Genomic DNA, 17,560 nt, shown 5'->3' with positions numbered 1-17,560 from the left:
TTAGCTTTCGAGGGGGATTCTGGCCCCTTCATTCCGTGCCTTGGGGTAAGGGGAGGGAAAAGCCAAGGAGTGGCATTCTAGATCAGACCAGTAACAGCAGAGGGCAGCAGAGAGCTGCGGCAGTGAGATAGCCCAGGTAAGGACTGAGAGGGAGCCAGGAAGGGCAGGTAGGCAGGTGTGCCCAGCAGGCAGGCAGACCAGAGGAACGAGGCTGGGGACACCTCTCACCCAGCCAAGGGAGCAGGGAGAAGAAATGGGGTGGGGGAGGAGGCACAGGTGAGGCTCTAAATCTGGAGCAAAGAAGATTCAGGGGCAACCCAGTAAGAAATGACTACTATGTGCCAGGCAACCTGCCAAGCTATGGGGACCCAAAGACAAAAAAACCTTCACACCCATTTTCAGATTCGATGCTCACAACAGTCGTGTTATGGTGACACTACCATTTCCATTTAATAGACGGGAATACTGAGGCTCAGAAAAGAGAATTGACACAAAATATCAGACAGCTTGTAAGAAAAAGAGCAAGAACCAGAACGAGGCCTCCTGACTCTCAGGCCAGTGCTCCTTCCAAGGTCAAAGCATCGGGAGATAGGAGAGAAGTACTTTGTAGGTGCATCCTTCAAAACTCCCCTCCCATGTGTTTATACTTAGCGATGTCACAAGTGTTAAGGGAAGAGCCACCTTCAGTGAGATACAGGATTAGGAAGACTTGATTCTCTGCCCACAATGGGAGAGAAGCATCGGCTCCAGGTCAGTTGTCTTGGTATCTTCCTGAGTGTCCAGTATAGCACAGGTGTTTAATAAATGAATGAAAAAGCCTTTATTAAGCACCTACCCTGTTCCAAGAACTATGCTTGTGGAATAGTTGTTGGATGGATGGATGGACAGAGGGACGGACAGAAGGATGGACGGATGAACGGACAGATGGAAGGACGGATGGATGGATGGATGGATGGACGGATGGATGGATGGATGGGTGGATGGATAGATGCATGGGTAAATTAATTAATTAGTACACCTTTTCTGATAGGTCAGAGTACTTCTAGGAAGGACGTGGAGATCTTCTTGACAACAGCATACTTTTTCTTTCTCAAAATCAAGATCAGATGGCCTCCAAGGTCGAAACCATGCTGCAGCTCAATGTCCAGGAAGGTAAAAACTATCAGAAGCCCAGGCTGAAGAGAAGGAGGAAGAAAAGGAGGTGGAAGAGAAACAGGAGGAGGAAGAAGAGAAGATGAGGAAGAATAAGAAGAGAGAAGGAAGAGGAAAAGGAAGAGAAAAAAGAGGAGGAGGAGAAGAGGAGAAGGAGGAAAAGGAAGAAGAAGAAGAGGAGGAGGAGGAAGAAGGAGAAGAAGAGGAGGGGGGAAGAAGAAGGAGGAATAGGAGGAGAAGGAGAGGAGAAGGAGAAGGGGGAGGAGGAGAAAGAGAAGGAGTAGAAAGAGAAGGAGGACTAATAACAGATAATATGCTCTTTCATGTTTATAAAGAATTTTAATGTTTGTAAAGAACTTTAAAGACATGAAGTTCATCCAAGCCTCACAGCAACACTGTGAGGAACTACAAGTATAATCATTTCCATTTTACAGATAAGTAAACTGATGCTCAAAAAGGTAAAGCTACTTGTGATCTCAGGGGCAGGATTTGAACTTGAGCCCTCCTGACATGGCACAGTGGAAAGTGCCTGATTTGGAGTCACAGCTGGGTTCAGGTCCCAGCTCTGCTACTTATTATCTGTATGACCTTGGACCAGTCACTCCCCATCTCTGGGCCTCAGATTAGGTGACCTCTAAATCCCCTTCCAAGTCTAAATTGATGATGCTCCAATGGCAAATCTAGCCCTTTATCCATCATGCCCCGCTGCCCCTGGGTAAATTGGGTAAATATATGTAAATTATAACAATATTCACCATTGGTGAGGAGGCTTCTAAGAATCTTTTCATAATGTAAACAAATCACTTTCCACTGGATTGGTTTGAGTCATTTCAAATCTTTGCCCATCTCTCCTATAAGAGGATCATGATACAATTTAGAGCTGGAAAGGACCTTCTAGTCCAACCCCCTCTTTTTACAGATGGGGAAACTGAGGCCCAGAGAGGGCAAGTAACTGCCTAAGGTCACAGAGGTTGTAAGTGGCAAAGCCAAAATTTGAACCCAGATCTCCCTACAAATGCAGCACTCTGACCACGGCACCACGTTGTCATGGAGGAAGTTGTCAAACTACTGGCCAGAGAGTGAGCTTGAGTGCTTCCTACAGGTCCTTGAAGGCCTCTTTGTTCTCCAAGATAAACTGAGAGAAACTCTTGACGTTGGGGTTCAGCCTGTGAGTGAGCTTCACATCTCTGTCCGGCTTCGTGTGATAGAAACGCATCATGTCAGCTATTTCCTTGGCTCCAGGAAATCCCAGCTTCTCAAAAGCTTCGGGAGTAATCTTTGAAGGAAAAAAGAGAGAAAGGGAGCAAAGAAGGAAATGTTATTGCCTGACTAGCATGTCAAATTTGGGATATGTATTTTTCAAAAATAAGTTGTATATAATTGAGATCTACAGTATCATATGATTGTCCTTTTGTGTTATTTGTCTATGGAAATGTTTGTCTGTGTCAGTGTTTGTTGATAAGATTATAAGACCATAGGTTTACAGCTGGAGGAGACCTTAGAAGACATTAAGTTCACTTTCACATTTTACAGATAAGGAAACTGAGGCACAGAGTGGTACATTGTCTTGACCAAAGATGCATAGGTAGTAAGTTATGGATCACAAGATCATGTCCTTAAAGGGACTTAGAAGGGACCTCAGAGGCCATCTATTAAAACCCCTTCATTTTATAGTTGGGAAAACTTATCCCAGAAGCAAATTTCCCTGTGACATATATTTTTTTAAAAAGAAAATTTCAGGAAGAAACATTACAGGCCAAGTTTCAAACAATGTGTCAATGAAAGATTCACACACAAGATTGTTGGCAAGCTAAACCCTCACTTGAATCTCAGCTGTGGAAATGGACCTCAGGAGGAAGAGAAAGAGGAGGAGGAGGGGGAAGAGAAGAAAAAGAAGAGAGGAGGAGGAGGAAAAGGAAGAGGAAGAAAAAGAAGGAGGAGGAGGAGAGGAGGAAGAGGAAGATGAAGAAGAGGAAGATGAAGAAGAAAAAAGAAGGAGGAGGAGGAGGAAGAAGAAGAAGAAGAAGAAAGAAGAAGAAGAAGAAGAAGAAGAAGTCCTACCCAAAGCAAGAATTCGCTCTATAGACAAGCAGACAAATAGTCATCCAACCTCCCCTTGAAGACTCTCTGGGGCCTTTTCTCCTTTCTCTCTAATCCCTTGCCCTTAACACTACATTCCATAGCTTCAACTAGCAGCTCTCCCCAGAAGGCACAGATCTGTATTTCCAGCCCTGACCTCTCTCCTGAGCTCTGCTCTCATCTTCACTACCACCACCAGCCCCCCACGCCCCCCCACAGTTATCACCACCTGGATTTCCCACCAATGCTTGAGCTCCACAGGTTGAAAAGTGACCTCCTTACATGATGTCTTCCCAAATCTGAGCCTCCCTTTGATTTCTCTCTCTATCTAGGGAGCTACCATTCCTCTATCCAATCTCCCATTTTCAAAACCTTGTTATCTTTGACAATGTTCCCTCACTGCTCACCTGATACTGGGTGTTCATCCACAAAGTCCCTGTCGCGGTGCCTTCTTCTCCACTCCCACTGCCTCAGTAGAGTTCCCTGTACCGTTCACCCAGTTCCTGCCATGGCTTCCTCCCTCCTTCTTCCGATCTCCTCTAGTCATGTCATTCCTCTGACCAAAACCCTTCAATAGCTTCCTATGGTCCACTCAGAAAAGCTCAAAGTGCTTTACCCAGAATCCAAAGGCCTCCACAATCTTTCTGAGCCTCATCTCCTGTTGCTCCCCTTCCCCCGAACCCTGACTCAGCCAAACTGGGGCACTCTATGCCTGACATCATGGCATTAGCCCTGAGAACCCACATTCAAACAAATGCTATTGCCTATGTGACTTTGGACAAATCACTTCATCTCCATGGGCCTCAGTTTCCCCATCTTTAAGATGAGGAGATTGGACCCATTGGCCTCTAAGGTTCCTCTCAGTTCAGTTTTGGATGAATGAGCCTCTGTGCCTGTGCTGACTGTTCCTTTTCCCTAGAAGGTCCTCCCTATCCCCCTTCTCAGCAGGGTCAGACTCTCTCCTCTTTCTCTCTAGCCAAGGAAATAGATTAGAGAGATAGATGAGAGAGGCAGAGAAAAAGAGAAACAGAAAAAGACAGAGAGAGAGAAAGGAAGAACAGAGCTGGAGAGAGAAAGAAGGCAAGGAGAGAGAGACAGAAAGAGACAGACAGAAAGCAAGGAGAGAGATGGAGAGAGAAAGAAGGGAAGGAGAATGTTTAACAGGATTGCACAGGTACAACCAATATCAGATTGCTTGCTGTCTTGTGGCGGGGGGAAGGGAGGGAGAGGGGGAGCAGAGGAAGAGGGGACAGGGAGAGAAAGGGGAGTTAAGGGGGAGGGGGAGGGAAGAGAGGGGGGAGAGGAAGGAGTGGGGGAGGGAAGAGAGGGAGAAAAATTTGGAACTCAAAATTTTATAAAAGTGAATGATGAAAATGATCTCTACGTATAATTCGAAAAAATTAAATACTATTTACAAGATGGGAACGAGAGAAAGATGGAGAAAAAAAGTGAGGCAGAGAGAAAGGAGGGAAAGTGAGACAGAGAAAGGAAGGAAGGAGAAAGAGGGGAGAGGGAGAGACAGAGACAGAGAAATAGAGGAACACTTACTAAGCACTTAGATCCATACATATACATATATACATACATATACATACATACATATACATATGTATGCATGTACGTAGGGCACTTTGCTAAGTGCTAAGGTACAATAACCAGCCAACAAGACAGTCCCTGCCCTCAAAGAGATCAAATTGTAATAGGGGGAGATAGCAGGACCAGATATTGGCTACTCCTCTTCAAGGCTAATCCCTGTGCCTGGCCCCTGCTCCTCCTGTCCCCTGCTTCCCCTAGAATCTTTCCCAGAATCCATCCTTTCTTCCTCATGGATCTTCAGTTCCTCCCTCTCCACCGGCTCCTTCCCATCTAGCTGCAAACCTGCTCAGGCATGCTCTCCAGCCCTTCCCTCTTTCTACTCTCCCAGCTGCCGTCCCCTCCTCCTTCACTGATAATGTTCTGGCAAAGTTTGTCACACCTGAAGCCTCTACTCCTTCATGCCCCACCTGTGATCTGGCCTCTGCTGTCTCTGAGGTCACTAATGACTTCCTAGTCTCCAAATCTAATGTCCTCCATTCATTGTTGGTCCAGCTTAGGACCCTAGAGCTAAAGCCAGAAGGAGCCTTAGAGGGCATCTAAGGAAAATCCCTTATTTTGCAGATTTGGAAACTGAGGCCTAGAAAGTTCTGTTCCTTCCTTGGACACCTCCTGTGTGACCTCAGGCAAGTGACTTAATTATATGGGCCTCACTTTCTCCATCTGTAAAACCAGGGGGGTAGATTAGATGGCCTTTGACATCCCTTTCCAGATCTACAGATATGAGCCTATGCATCCTTTTATAAAGCAAATAATTGTTCTGTAATGCAAAAAGTCTGGGAAAGGGTTCAAACACCATTCATTTGCCTGTCCTGAAAAATCTGCTTTTGCAGCCACTCCAGCTGCTTACTAAGGTAAGACAGGTAAGGTAAGATCTCCTCTCCAGATCACAACCAAATTAGCCAAAGGCCTGACTGGTTTCTGGGTGCCCAGTACTGGGGAGCAAACAGACCCTAGGGAGGATACAGTCCCTGAATCTCTTGACAATATACAAAGACTAAAGAGGAAAGATGATGGCAAATTGATCCTCCAGGGAAAGGACAGCTGGGCAGCAAGAAATGAGAGCCGTGAGTTACAGGCTTAGGCTGCTGGAGAGCCCTGAGGATGGACGGGGAAGGAGGGTCATGGGAGGCAGGAGATTAGATGGCAGCCCTGGTGTTGGCAAGGCAGACTGGGTCAGCCTCCTGGAGCCAGGGATGCGGCTCTTTGTCAATAACTAAATAACCATACTTCACATCAAAATGTCCGATTCTCTTTACAGGTTTGTGCCCACAAAGGGTAATGTTACAGAGAGGGAAGCATCTTCCTTTGGTGGCAGGAGACCTGGGTTTGAATTTCTCTCCAATACTTAGGATCCCAGCTCTGGAGCCACAAGAAACCTCAAAAGCCACAGTCTAACCTCCCCCCACTTTATGGCCTAGAAGGTTAAATGGCAGAATATTGGCATCTGAGAGCTTGAGCTCCCAGGGTCTTTGGAGGCCTAGTTTAACCCCCTCATTTCAGAGAAGAGGGAACTGAGACCCAGAGATGTTTCATAGGCTCACAGACCCAGAGCTGGAAGAGACCTTTGTTGTTGTTATTCAGTCATGTCCAACTCTCCGTGACCCCATTTGGGCTCTCTTGGCAAAGACACTGGAGTGGTTTGCCATTCCTTCCTATTTTACAGATAAGGAAACTGAGGCAAACAGGGTAAAGTGACTTGCCCAGGGTCACCCAGCTAGTAAGTATCTGAGGTCAGATTTGAACTCAGGAAGATGAGTCTAGCCACTAGCTGCCCCCAAAAGATACATTAGAGACCATCTAGTCCAGCCCTCCCATTTCACAGGTGAGTAGACTGAGGCCCCAAAAGGTGAAATTACTTTCCCCAGGTCTCACAGAGTTAAGTGGCAGAAGAGGGATTTGAACTCAGGATCTTGACTCCAGGACCTTCGTTCTCACCACCACATCATGCTGCCTTTCCATCTGCCATCTATCTCTGTGATCATCGGCCATCCCTATGCTTTAATTCTGTCGGAGATACCGTGCCTTGCATGGATGAACGGGCTTGGTGAGCCTTAAAGAAGTGGGAGCTGGGCTCCTTGCCTGCCTTGTCTGTGGACAGCTGCCCTGGCTGTCTGCTGAGGCAGGACTAGCCTTCCGGAAGGGCTCAGCAGAAATGCCTAAAAGGAGTCACATCTTTCTCCACCATTTCTAGGCCAGTAGACCAGCCCACACACCAGGAGGAGCGTTAAATGGCAGACCAGAGGCTGGCTCACTGCTGAGGTTGGGGCGCCACCGTGTGGCCACGTCGAGTCCCTCAAGCCTTCTAAAACATGTTCATTAAAACCAACAAAAACTCTGACGACTCAGCCCTTGGGGTCCTTATGTGATCACAGCATTAGAAGGGACCTTGTAGATGATGGAACCCGGCCCCACAGGCCATGTCACCACAAAGGCCTGTATCGGGTCATCGCAGCCTGGGAGATGCCCAAAGTGGTAATTAGTCTGACCGTTTTACCCCTCCACTCAAACAGCCCCAATGGCTGCCTTGTTGTTCTGTCACTTGGTCATAGCCACCTCTTTGTGATCCCACGGACCACAGCACACCAGGCCCTTCTGTCCTCCACTGTCTCCCAAAATCTGTCCAAGCTCATGTTCGTTGCTTCCATGACACTATCAGCCATCCCAACCTCCGCCGTCCCCTTCTCCTTTTGTCTTCAATCTTTCCCAACATCAGGGTGTTTTGTCCCCCATGAGTCTCATCTTCTCGTAATGTGGCCAAAGTACTGAAGCTTTCCTCCTGCCCCTAAAATAAAATGCACACTCCTCTGTCACTTAAAGTCCTTCATGCTCCAGCTCCAGACAACCCATGTAGGCTTATAGCCAACTACTCCCCTTCTATAGTCGAGCCATATTGGGCTACATAGGTGCTGTCTCCCAGGTCTGGAATGAACAAATGTATGCATAAATGCATGAGCCAATGAATGAATGGACTGGGTGAAGGAAGGAATGCAAAAATGCATGAATGAGTGAGTGAATGAATAAATTTAAAAAATGTAACTAAATGCCCACCATGTGCCAGGCACTATGCTAAGTTCTGGGAATACAAAGAAAGGGAAAAAAAAAAAGAATAGTTCCTGGCCTCAAGAAGCTCACAGTCTACTGGGGGAGATAATGAGCAAACAGATATATACAAACAAGCTATTTACAGGATAAATAAAGAAGTAAATGAGAGAGAGAAGCCACCAGAATTAAGAGGGGTCGGGGTAGGCTTCCTAGACAAAATGGAACTTTAAAAGAAGCAGGTAGGTGGAGATGACAAGCAAGAGCATTCCAGGCATGGGGACAGCCAGAGAAAATGCCTGGAGCTGAGAGATGGAGGGTCTTGTTCACGGAACAGCCAAGATGCCAGGGAGATTGATCAAAGAGCAGTGGAAGAAGGCTGGAGAGATGAGAGGTGGAATAGGTTATAAAGGGTGGGTCAAGTCACTGAATCTCCCTCAGTTTCCTCATCTGTAAAATGGAGGCTACTATATCATCTGCCTCACAGGGTCATTGTCAGGCTCCAATGAGACCATATATGAAAAGCACTTAGAGAATATTAAATTGTGATATAAATGCTAGCTATTATTAATTCTTAAAGTGCAAGGATCCTTCCCCGTTACCTATGAAATCCCATTATCAACCACCAAGTGACAATGACTGGCTTGACCCCATACACAAGGATTTTCCCAGAATTCATGTGTGAAGCAGATGCCTCCCTTGCAGTATCAGAAAAGGGGTCCACATTCACTGCCATTTCTGCCCTGTCAAGGCTCACCTTGGAGTCTTTAACCACTTTCCCCAAGGTCTTGGAGAGGATGTCAGCATACTGCTGAATCGTCAGAGCTTCTGCACTGAGACCCACGGCCTTGCCCACAAACTCATCTGGGGACCGGAGGATGCTGGCGACCGCTGGTCCGATGTCAGCAACAGAGATGCCATCCATGGGGATGTCCTTCATAGGCAGCGCTGGCCAACAGAGAAGAAAGATCCATTACAACAGACCCTCCCACAGAAGGTTCCTCCCAGAATCCACTGGCCATTCAGCTGCAGCATGGGCTGGATACAATCACAATAAGTGGTTAAAAGCCACACGCATGTGGGAGACCACAATCCATCAACGAGCATTTGTTAATGCTGTCCTGGGCCAGGGGCTGTGTTAGGCCCTAAGGCTGCATGGACAAAGACCTGGAAGTCTCCACCTCCAAGGACCTTGCCCTCTATTGGGAGAGACAATACATGCACAAAATAAATGCAAGGTAATTGGTAGAGTCTGCGGGGGCACGAGCACCTGAGTGGGACTAGATGAAGGGGTCCCTGGGCCAAGCTTTAAAATGAACTAGAGGGTCTGAGACACAGAGGGAAGAAGGGAGTGCATTCCAGGCGTGGGGGAGGGAGAGTCCATGCAAAGGGAAAATGTCTCCAGAGAAAGCTCTGACTTTTCTGGGTCCAACCTCTCTGGCCACAGGCTGTCTGTGCTCTAGACCTGGCCTCTGGGAGGCAGTGTGGTAAAGGAGAAAGGATACTGCCTCGGCAGCTGGAGGACTCAAGTTCAAAGCTCAGACATTGGGCAAGTTGCTTTAACATGCCAGGCTTCAATTTTCTCCTATGTAAAATGAGCAGAATGGACCACATGGCCTCTGGGATCCCTTTCAGCTCTAGTGCCCCCAACCAGTCCTTTCTTTGAAACCCCCATAATGGGGAATCCTCCTTGACTGGTGCACCCCACCTGCCCCATCTGTGACATCGGAGGCAGGAAACTCATCATGTAATCTTGAGTGAGACCCTATCCAATACCTGGACCAATTCCACATTGGGACATGTGTCTGTTGTTCCTGTTGTCTCCGCCGTTAGAACGTCAGCCCCTAAAGGGCAGTGACTTTTGTTGTAAGGCTTTCCTCTTTGTCCTCACAGGACTCAGCACAGTGCCCAGCAGGTACAGGGGCTCAACAGATGCTAGCTTGTTAGCATTTATAGATCAATATATTTATAGATTAGCAATTATAAACTGACACACTGCATGCTTTAAAAATTCTTAGGGATTGATTGGAGACTGTTTTGGAATCTCCACAGTCTGGAAGTCCCTAAAGCCTCGGGTAGCCCAAGAACCTGGAGCAGATCATTCACTTATTCATTCATTCAAAAATATTTACTAAGCAAAGCTTTGAGTGCCTTGCTCTGGCTCCCTTCTGCTTTGGCTGGCCTCAGGCTGAGACCAGCTGTTGGTCATAGAATCTCAGGATCCCAGATCGAGACCTGACAGGGACCTCAGAGACCAAGCCCTTTTGTTTTACAGAGGATGAAACAGGCACAGGGAGCTTAAGTGACTTAGAAGATCATACTTCTAAAGCCAGAAAAGACCCACTCCCTCATTTTACAGATGAAGAAACAGGCTCAGGAAGTTAGGTGACCTGCCAAGTCATGAGGGTCAGAGGCAGGATTTGAACCTAGGTCCTCAGACCCCAATCCAGGGCTCTTTCCATGCCAGGACAGTGCCTCCCACATACATGCTTTATTCATCTTTGCACCTCCCTCCCTCCTCCACCAGGGCCTTGCATGGGATCAGAGACTAGAAGGGGTCCAGAAGGGACTCCAGAGGACATCTAGTCCAACTCCTTCTTCCCTATTTTATAGACAAAGAAACTGAGTCCAGAGAAGTAATGAGACTTGCCCAAGGTCACACAGCCAGCAAGTGTCATGGGTAGAATCTGAATCCAAGTCTTTCAGATCCCAAATCCAGGCCTCTATGCGCTAACAGTCACACTGCCTCTCAGTAGCTATTTGAATGAAGGAATGAATGAACTATGAGTGAATGCATGAGGGAGTGAATGAAGGAATGAACTATGAATGAATGAATGCATGAAGGAATGAATGAATGCACAGCACTGCTCTCTGCTAACTGTTCCAACCATTTTCTAACTTACACAAATTGTAGTAGTTGCCATCAGAAGCCTTCACAGGCTTAAAGAAGTTCAGAAAGTTTTCGAAGTAGGCGGGTATCCTGACGCTGGTCATGGGCACTCCAAGGTTCCAGAAGTATTCTTCCACTTCTCCTTTCCCATCAAAGTGCGGCACCTCCAGTTTCCCGCTGGTCAACTTCTTGACGTTCTCCAGGCCGCTGTACACCACGTGCTTCAAGCCCAGCTGTTTACTGGCATCAGCTACTATTTTCCCCTGTGAATCAAAGATACAAAAATAAAAGGGAATTTTGGTTGCGTTTTTCCTAATTCCCTTTTTTTTCATTTTTCAAAGTTGTTGCTTTCACATCTATTCCCTGATTGTCGTTATCATCCTCATGGAACTCCCCCGCCCCAAAATAAGAGAGACTAATAGTGATAACTAAATAAAAGCAACAATTTGGGATTAGAGGTAGATGGCCTTGGAGACAGTTCAAGTCTCCTCCGACTCATCCTGGCTGGGGGACCCTGGGCAGGGCATTCACTTCTCATTATCCTAAATATTCCCTAAATGTGGGTGATAGCATCCACAGTTCCCACATAAGAGCTCAAGGTAATAAATTCACATTAAGCCTTTATCTCACATCAAGTGAAATCTTTCCCTTCCACTAAGTTCTACATAGTCGGGGATGGGGGGAAGAGAGAGAGAGAGAGAGAGATTAGTGCTGCCACTTTGTGGGTTAGGCTTTTCTAAAAGGGAAATAGTTTTTGGACCTTCTAAACAGCTACTCCCTTTCCCACTGGACTTGCATTGTGGCCACAGAGGCCAGAGGCAAAGCTGCCCAGGAGTCACCAATACTCTGAACACTTGAACTTGACCTCACCCATGAGCCAACACTCATGGCTGGTGGTGCCAAGAAATCTTCTCTTTGTGGGCAGAAGGCTAGATTCTGGGACAACGATGCCCAGAATATTGGAAATCTCTCCTCTTCTATACAGGACATTGGGTTGTTCAAGAAGGAGATAGCTCTTTACACCAGCTCTTTTCCGGGGGTAAAGACTTGGAAGTTGAAGGGAAGCCCATCAATTGGGGAATGGCTGAACAACTTGTGGTATGTGATGATGTTGGAATACTGTTGCACTGTAAGAAAAGATGAGCAGGATGTTCTCAAAAAAACAAACAAACAAACAAACAAAAAACAACAACCTGGAAAGGCTTGCACGAGCTGATGCAAAGCGACATGTGCTGTGTAAAAAGTAACGGCTATATTGTAAGACGATCAGCTGTGAATAACTTAGCAATGCTCAGCAATACAACCATCCAAGACAACTCTGAAGGACCTACGATGAAAATGCTCCCCATCCCCAGAGAAAGAACTGATGGTGTCTGAATACAGATTGAAGCAGGCTTTCTTTACTTTCTTTATTTTTGAGGTTTTTGTCTATGTTTTCTTTCACAACATGACTATTACGGATATGTTTTGCATGACTACACATGTATAATCTACATTGAATTGCTTGCCTTTTCAATGCGGGGGAGGGAAGTGAGGAGGGAGGAAAGGAGAGAATTTGGAATCTAAGGTTTAAGAACAAGTGTTAAAAATTATTTTTATATTAACTGTGGAAAAGTCAAATACTAAATAAAAGCAAAACAAAGTGACCTAGCTCCCTCCTCTAAACAAATGGGCACATACATGTCAATTCCACCATGTGCTCTTGTAAGGACTCTCTCAGAGCCCCAGTCACCACCATCTCTTAGATGGGGAAATCCATTCTTTCCTCTTGGGTTACACTAAGCACATGTCGATGCCAGTCATGTGATTGTGCTGAAAGTGCCCATCAATGCTCCTGATGGGGAAGGGGGAAAAGGAGACATCCCTTTTACCATATCATATACTAACACTCTGCCATCCAAGAAAAAAGCAAAAGGGACAAGAATAGGAAGCTATCATTTTCACTTACAGGCCAGTACAAAGGAGAGGGTCTTACAGTAAGACCATCCTCATGAGTCCCAGCCAGCCAACCATCTTGGGAGCAGTCCCAATCATTGGGACCCAATTAGGAGTTAGAAACTGTCCTTTCAAGGTGCCGGTGCACGTGTATACTCTATGCGGGAGAGATATGCTCGGCTGGATGGGGGAACCCTGCCTCACCCACACTTCCTTGTATTGATTCGAATGAGAACCATCAACTTTGGGCACGAGACAATGAGGTCCTGAGAGTTTACAAAAGTAGATTGTGCTCTTACTGGGGCATAAAGCCATCTACTCTTCAGCACTGGACAGGGGCTGCCCAAGCTCTAGAATCCTTCCTTTGATAGGCATACCCCTGTTCCCTACCTGCTGCACTTCCTTCTCCTTGTTAAAGTCTTCCCAGTAGGTGGTCACCAGGAAGGCACCATAGGCTCCTTTTAATGCTTCCTTCACAGACTCTTGGTCATTCAGGTTACACTTCACCACTTCAGCTCCCAGGTCTCGTAGGGCCAGGGCAGCAGGTCTGGTCACATCCCGAGTCAATGCTCTTACAGAAAAGTCTTTGCTCCCCAAAATGGCTCTGGCAACAGAACCACCCTGACGACCTGGTAGGGAAGAAAATCAATTTAAAAATGAAGAAATGCCTTGATAAATGAATGAAGGGACAAATGTGTATATATGTGTGTGTGTGTGTGTGTGTGTGTGTGCATGATGTGTGTGTGTGTGTGTGTGTGTGTGCATGTGTGTCTGTGTGAGGAATCAGAGATGTTCTCAGAACCTTTGGCTTAGGATCAGAAATCCTTGGATTTTCTGATCCTCTGTTTCCTTATCTATAAAATGGATCCAATAATACAAACACTACTAAGGGGTTGGATTGGAGCATTATGATCCCAACTGTCCCCACCCTTGTCCCCACTTATATAAAAAGGAATACTAGGAAGCAACTGACGGTATGTAACAGAACAAGCCTGTCCTTGGTCCCTCCTTTTGTGGGCCCCACCCCTTCTCTGGGAGCTCCCCCCTTCCCATCCTACTCTAGCCCTCCTATGGGGAGTAGCACCCAGGGGCATGGGGAGGTGTGGGGGGATGGCTCAAATGAAATCCTAGATGTAAAGCATTATACAAATCCTAGTAATTCTTCTTCCTGCTATTATTTATTAGCAGCAACAGCCTACGGTAATAACTTTACTGCCTGGGCCTTCTACTGCCCTCCTGCTAAGCCCCAGCCATGTTTATAGAGCAATATCAGAGTGTGTTGGGAAATGTTTAACAATCAGGCTGGGTGGGGATGGGGTGGGGAGTGTATAGACCTCATACTCTTAACTTTAACCTGCCTCCTTAGCCTCTTTCTTAAATCTAGAAAGATAGCAAAACAATAAATCCCTGATTTATAACAGCCACTGATCTCTGAGGCATGGTCATTGACACTAAAAATTTAAGTCTGTTCTGCTCCAGGATGAAGCTGGTAGTACTACCACACCCTGCTAAGATGTCAAGTCACAAAGTGTTAGCAGATGCAGTAGGACACCTGGGAGTTAGGAGGGCAGGGTCCATATTTAAGCTGGAGACTCAAAAACTAAAAGCTTGGCTATCCAACAGGACCAAAAAAGCTGTGACTGGTTGATGCTATAATTTGGTGAAAGGGCCCCTTCGAGCCTTCTTCTTCTCCTGCTGTTCTGGCACTTCCAGCTCTCCCCCTGGATGCTGTTTGCTCCTCTATCTAAAGTCCAAGAGCTTTGCCACTGGATCAGAGGCTTCTCTACCATCTTCTGGGAACCACAGAAGCAGCATTGCTGGCTCTTGGTGATCACCATTTTCTTTGCCAATTACACACAGACCATCCCTTTAAAACCAGGCTCAAGAATCTTCCTAAGAGAGAACATCTAGCTCACTGGGCCTATCATTTGTGGAATTCCTCCACCTGGGCCTGCAGTCAGGGAGACCCAAGTTTGAATTGGCCTCAGATCCTCACTAGCCAGGTGACCCTGGGCAAGTCACTTGGCCTCTGTTTGCCTTGGCTTCCTCAACTCTAAAATAGCTTCTAAGTTTCCTTTCTACTCTAAATCTATGATCAATATCTTCAGGAAGGTACTACTATTATCATTTCTATGTTACAAATGAGGAAACTGAGGCTTGGAGAGGTTGTGACTTTCCCAATAGATCATTAACATCTGAGGTGGGATTTAAACACAGATCTTTCTGACATTAAATCCAACACTATGCGCTTCTCCACACTGCCTCTTGTAGCTTCTTGTCGGAAGAATACATTTCCTAGCTCTTCCCATTCACCCCAAACTCCCACAAATGCACTTTCTTATTCTTCTTCCAACTGAGAAAATGAAGGCAAGGAGAGAACTGAAGACACAGCCTACCTTGTTAAATAAAGCACAGGTCCAAGCCAAGGCATGGACCCTCCCCCAAAAAATAAACAAAGGGAGAAACATCTAACAGAGAAGTCTTTCAAAGAACATTTCCTGAAATCCAATCAAATTCAATACTTTTTGCTGCCAACACATGAAATTCCAATGGATTGTTTTGTTGAAGGTCACTAGAAGAATCAGATTGAAAACTGAGAGTTTGAGATCCATGAGCCTCCCTACCCATTTGATAGGTGAGGAGACTGAGGACTGAGAAGGTCTAAACCCTTGCCCAAGCTTGAACAGGGTCAGCAAGTCCAATCCCCTCTAATTTTACACATGAAGTAACTGAGGTGCAGAGGTTAAGAGGCTTGCCTGAGCTTATGCAGGTATTAAGTAGCAGAGGAAAGATTTGAACCCAAGTCCTGTGCCCCCTGTGCCTGATCTGCCTCTGTTCTTTCCACATGCCACTCTCCCATAGTCGTCCAATGATAAGACAGCCCAAGTCTGCCCCCACTGGAGGAAAGTGTGGACAGTCAGAAGCATGAATGAAATCTTCAGCCAACCTTCCTCCCATTGGAAGAAGGAAGTTCTCTTTACCTGTCGCCCCAAACACCACAATGACTTTCTTGCTGGCCATGTTCCTGAGCGTAGTATCAGCAGAAGGACAGTCTGAGAGCTTTTCCCTTACCCAGCTTCAGCACCACACTGGCAAGCCCTGCTTCTTAAGTCAGTGCCCATCAAATTGCCCCGCCTTATTCTTGCCCAATCCTCAAACAAACCAGAATAAGAGGGATTAGGTGTATTCTCTGACTCACCATGACATTGCAGTTTTCTTGAGTAATTAACAGTGGAAAGAAGCCTGGACCTAAATTTGAATCCCACCACTGATGCTTAGCTGTGTGACCCAGGGCAAGTCACTTAACCCTGCTTGCCTCAGTTTCCTCATCTGTAAGTATGAGGATACTTGTAGATATAACTAAGACAAAGTGATCAGGGCTTGTCACTAGGGCTCCCAAACCTGGAGAGCGCAGATAGTACTATGCTCTGAAGCAAATAGAAATAACTGAGCTTTAGTACCTACTTGTTAAAATGGGAAATTATTGAGTGGTAGGGTTTCCTTAAGAAGTGAGGTGGTAAAGTAAATAGAATACTGGGCCTTGAATCAGAAAGACCTGAATTCAAATGCTGCCTCAGACACTCATTAGCTGTTCAACCCCGGGCACACCACTTTGTAAGGTGCTCTTGAGAGCCTGCTGAGCTGGGGAGTCGAGACCCCCCCGGCAGTCTCGTGGGAAAGAGGAATTATCCGGGGCTACACAGTCCAGCTTGGGTCCTCCTCTTCTGATAAGGCAGGCTGTGAACAGCACATGCTCCCTTCCAAATAAGCACTGGACTGGAGTTGTCCACGCCCTGTGATGCATGGCCCTGGGTCTCCTGATAAGCTTAGAGGATTGTACACCCGGAAACAAAGGTTAGTCCTGCATAAGAATCCTGCTTGCTGTAACAATAAACGGAGTTGCTTTCATCTTTGGCTCCTGCCCCTTCATTCCCTGTGTGCAATGGCCCAGGGTCTCAGCTGGCCTGAGACCCTCAGAAGAGGTACCGAGAGCTAGCAGATTGGCATCCCAATGTGGAGTCTTCCAAGTAAGGGTCTCAGTGGAGGAAAGTACCGGAGAAGAAACCGGCAACCACATTCTCGCACCCGGAGTGGTTTCAGGGACACTGCTGACAGGCTTCCCAAAGTAAGGAGGAGCCACCACTTGGATTCTGGGAGAAGACCCTGGAGAGGCAGGCTTGCACTGACCGTGGGTCAGCATTCGTGGGTTAGGTGGATATATAAAACAGCCAAAAAGAGGGGCAGTCTGGTTAAGCCCTCTGAGATCAGGAACTTTATACAGCTTATTAAGAATGTTTCCCCTTAGGTGTCTTGCCATCCTCCCACTAGCTTGTTGGACTGGGTGGTAGTTGGAGAACAGCTCTCTTCTTTCATCACAGACCACCCTGGCCATGTTCCCCAGAACATGCTCCAGTTATATCATTATATTAAATTAGAGCTTGCCTCCCCAGAGCATTTGTTGAAGCCCAGGAGTTTTCCTGCACAGACACAAACCTCTACTCAGTCTTCTACTTTCAATTCGGGCAAGCAGACTCCTGAGGAGCCCCTAGAGCCTGAGGCTCCCATGATAACAGGGGAGGAAAAGAAGCTAGTAAGGGAAAGATGTCTCTTATACAACTGGAAGAGACCAGCCAGGGATCTGCCCCAGATCATCTTAAAAGCAGGGTCTCTGAGACCCCAATAAAGCATGGCACCTGGCCTCCATTACATCAGAGAGCCAAGCAATTTGTGTATAGGATTCAAAAAATCCTCTCTGTGTTTTCTGTCCCTGTGTCTGTGTTCTGTATCTGCGTTTCGTGTAGAGTGTATAATCTGACACCCTGTAATGTCCATCATCTCTAGAGAAAAAAAAAATGTCTTCTTGTTTAG

At 46.5% G+C, this 17,560-nt stretch overlaps 1 protein-coding gene across 1 annotated transcript; it reads right to left on the bottom strand.

The window, feature by feature from the left end:
- Nucleotides 1-1,471: 1,471 nt before the first annotated feature.
- Nucleotides 1,472-15,782, bottom strand: LOC118855830 (nmrA-like family domain-containing protein 1). Its single transcript, XM_036765852.1, has 5 exons — nt 15,673-15,782; nt 13,082-13,320; nt 10,770-11,019; nt 8,624-8,814; nt 1,472-2,428 (listed from the first exon to the last, which is right to left on the bottom strand). Exons 1-5 carry the CDS (start codon nt 15,710-15,712, stop codon nt 2,249-2,251), a joined length of 900 nt encoding a protein of 299 aa, XP_036621747.1. The 5' UTR covers nt 15,713-15,782; the 3' UTR covers nt 1,472-2,248.
- Nucleotides 15,783-17,560: the final 1,778 nt, after the last annotated feature.

The sequence above is a fragment of the Trichosurus vulpecula genome, chromosome 7, assembly GCF_011100635.1.
Source record: "Trichosurus vulpecula isolate mTriVul1 chromosome 7, mTriVul1.pri, whole genome shotgun sequence".
NCBI classification, from domain to species: Eukaryota; Metazoa; Chordata; class Mammalia; order Diprotodontia; family Phalangeridae; genus Trichosurus; species Trichosurus vulpecula.
This window is presented reverse-complemented; position numbering and strand designations above follow the sequence as displayed.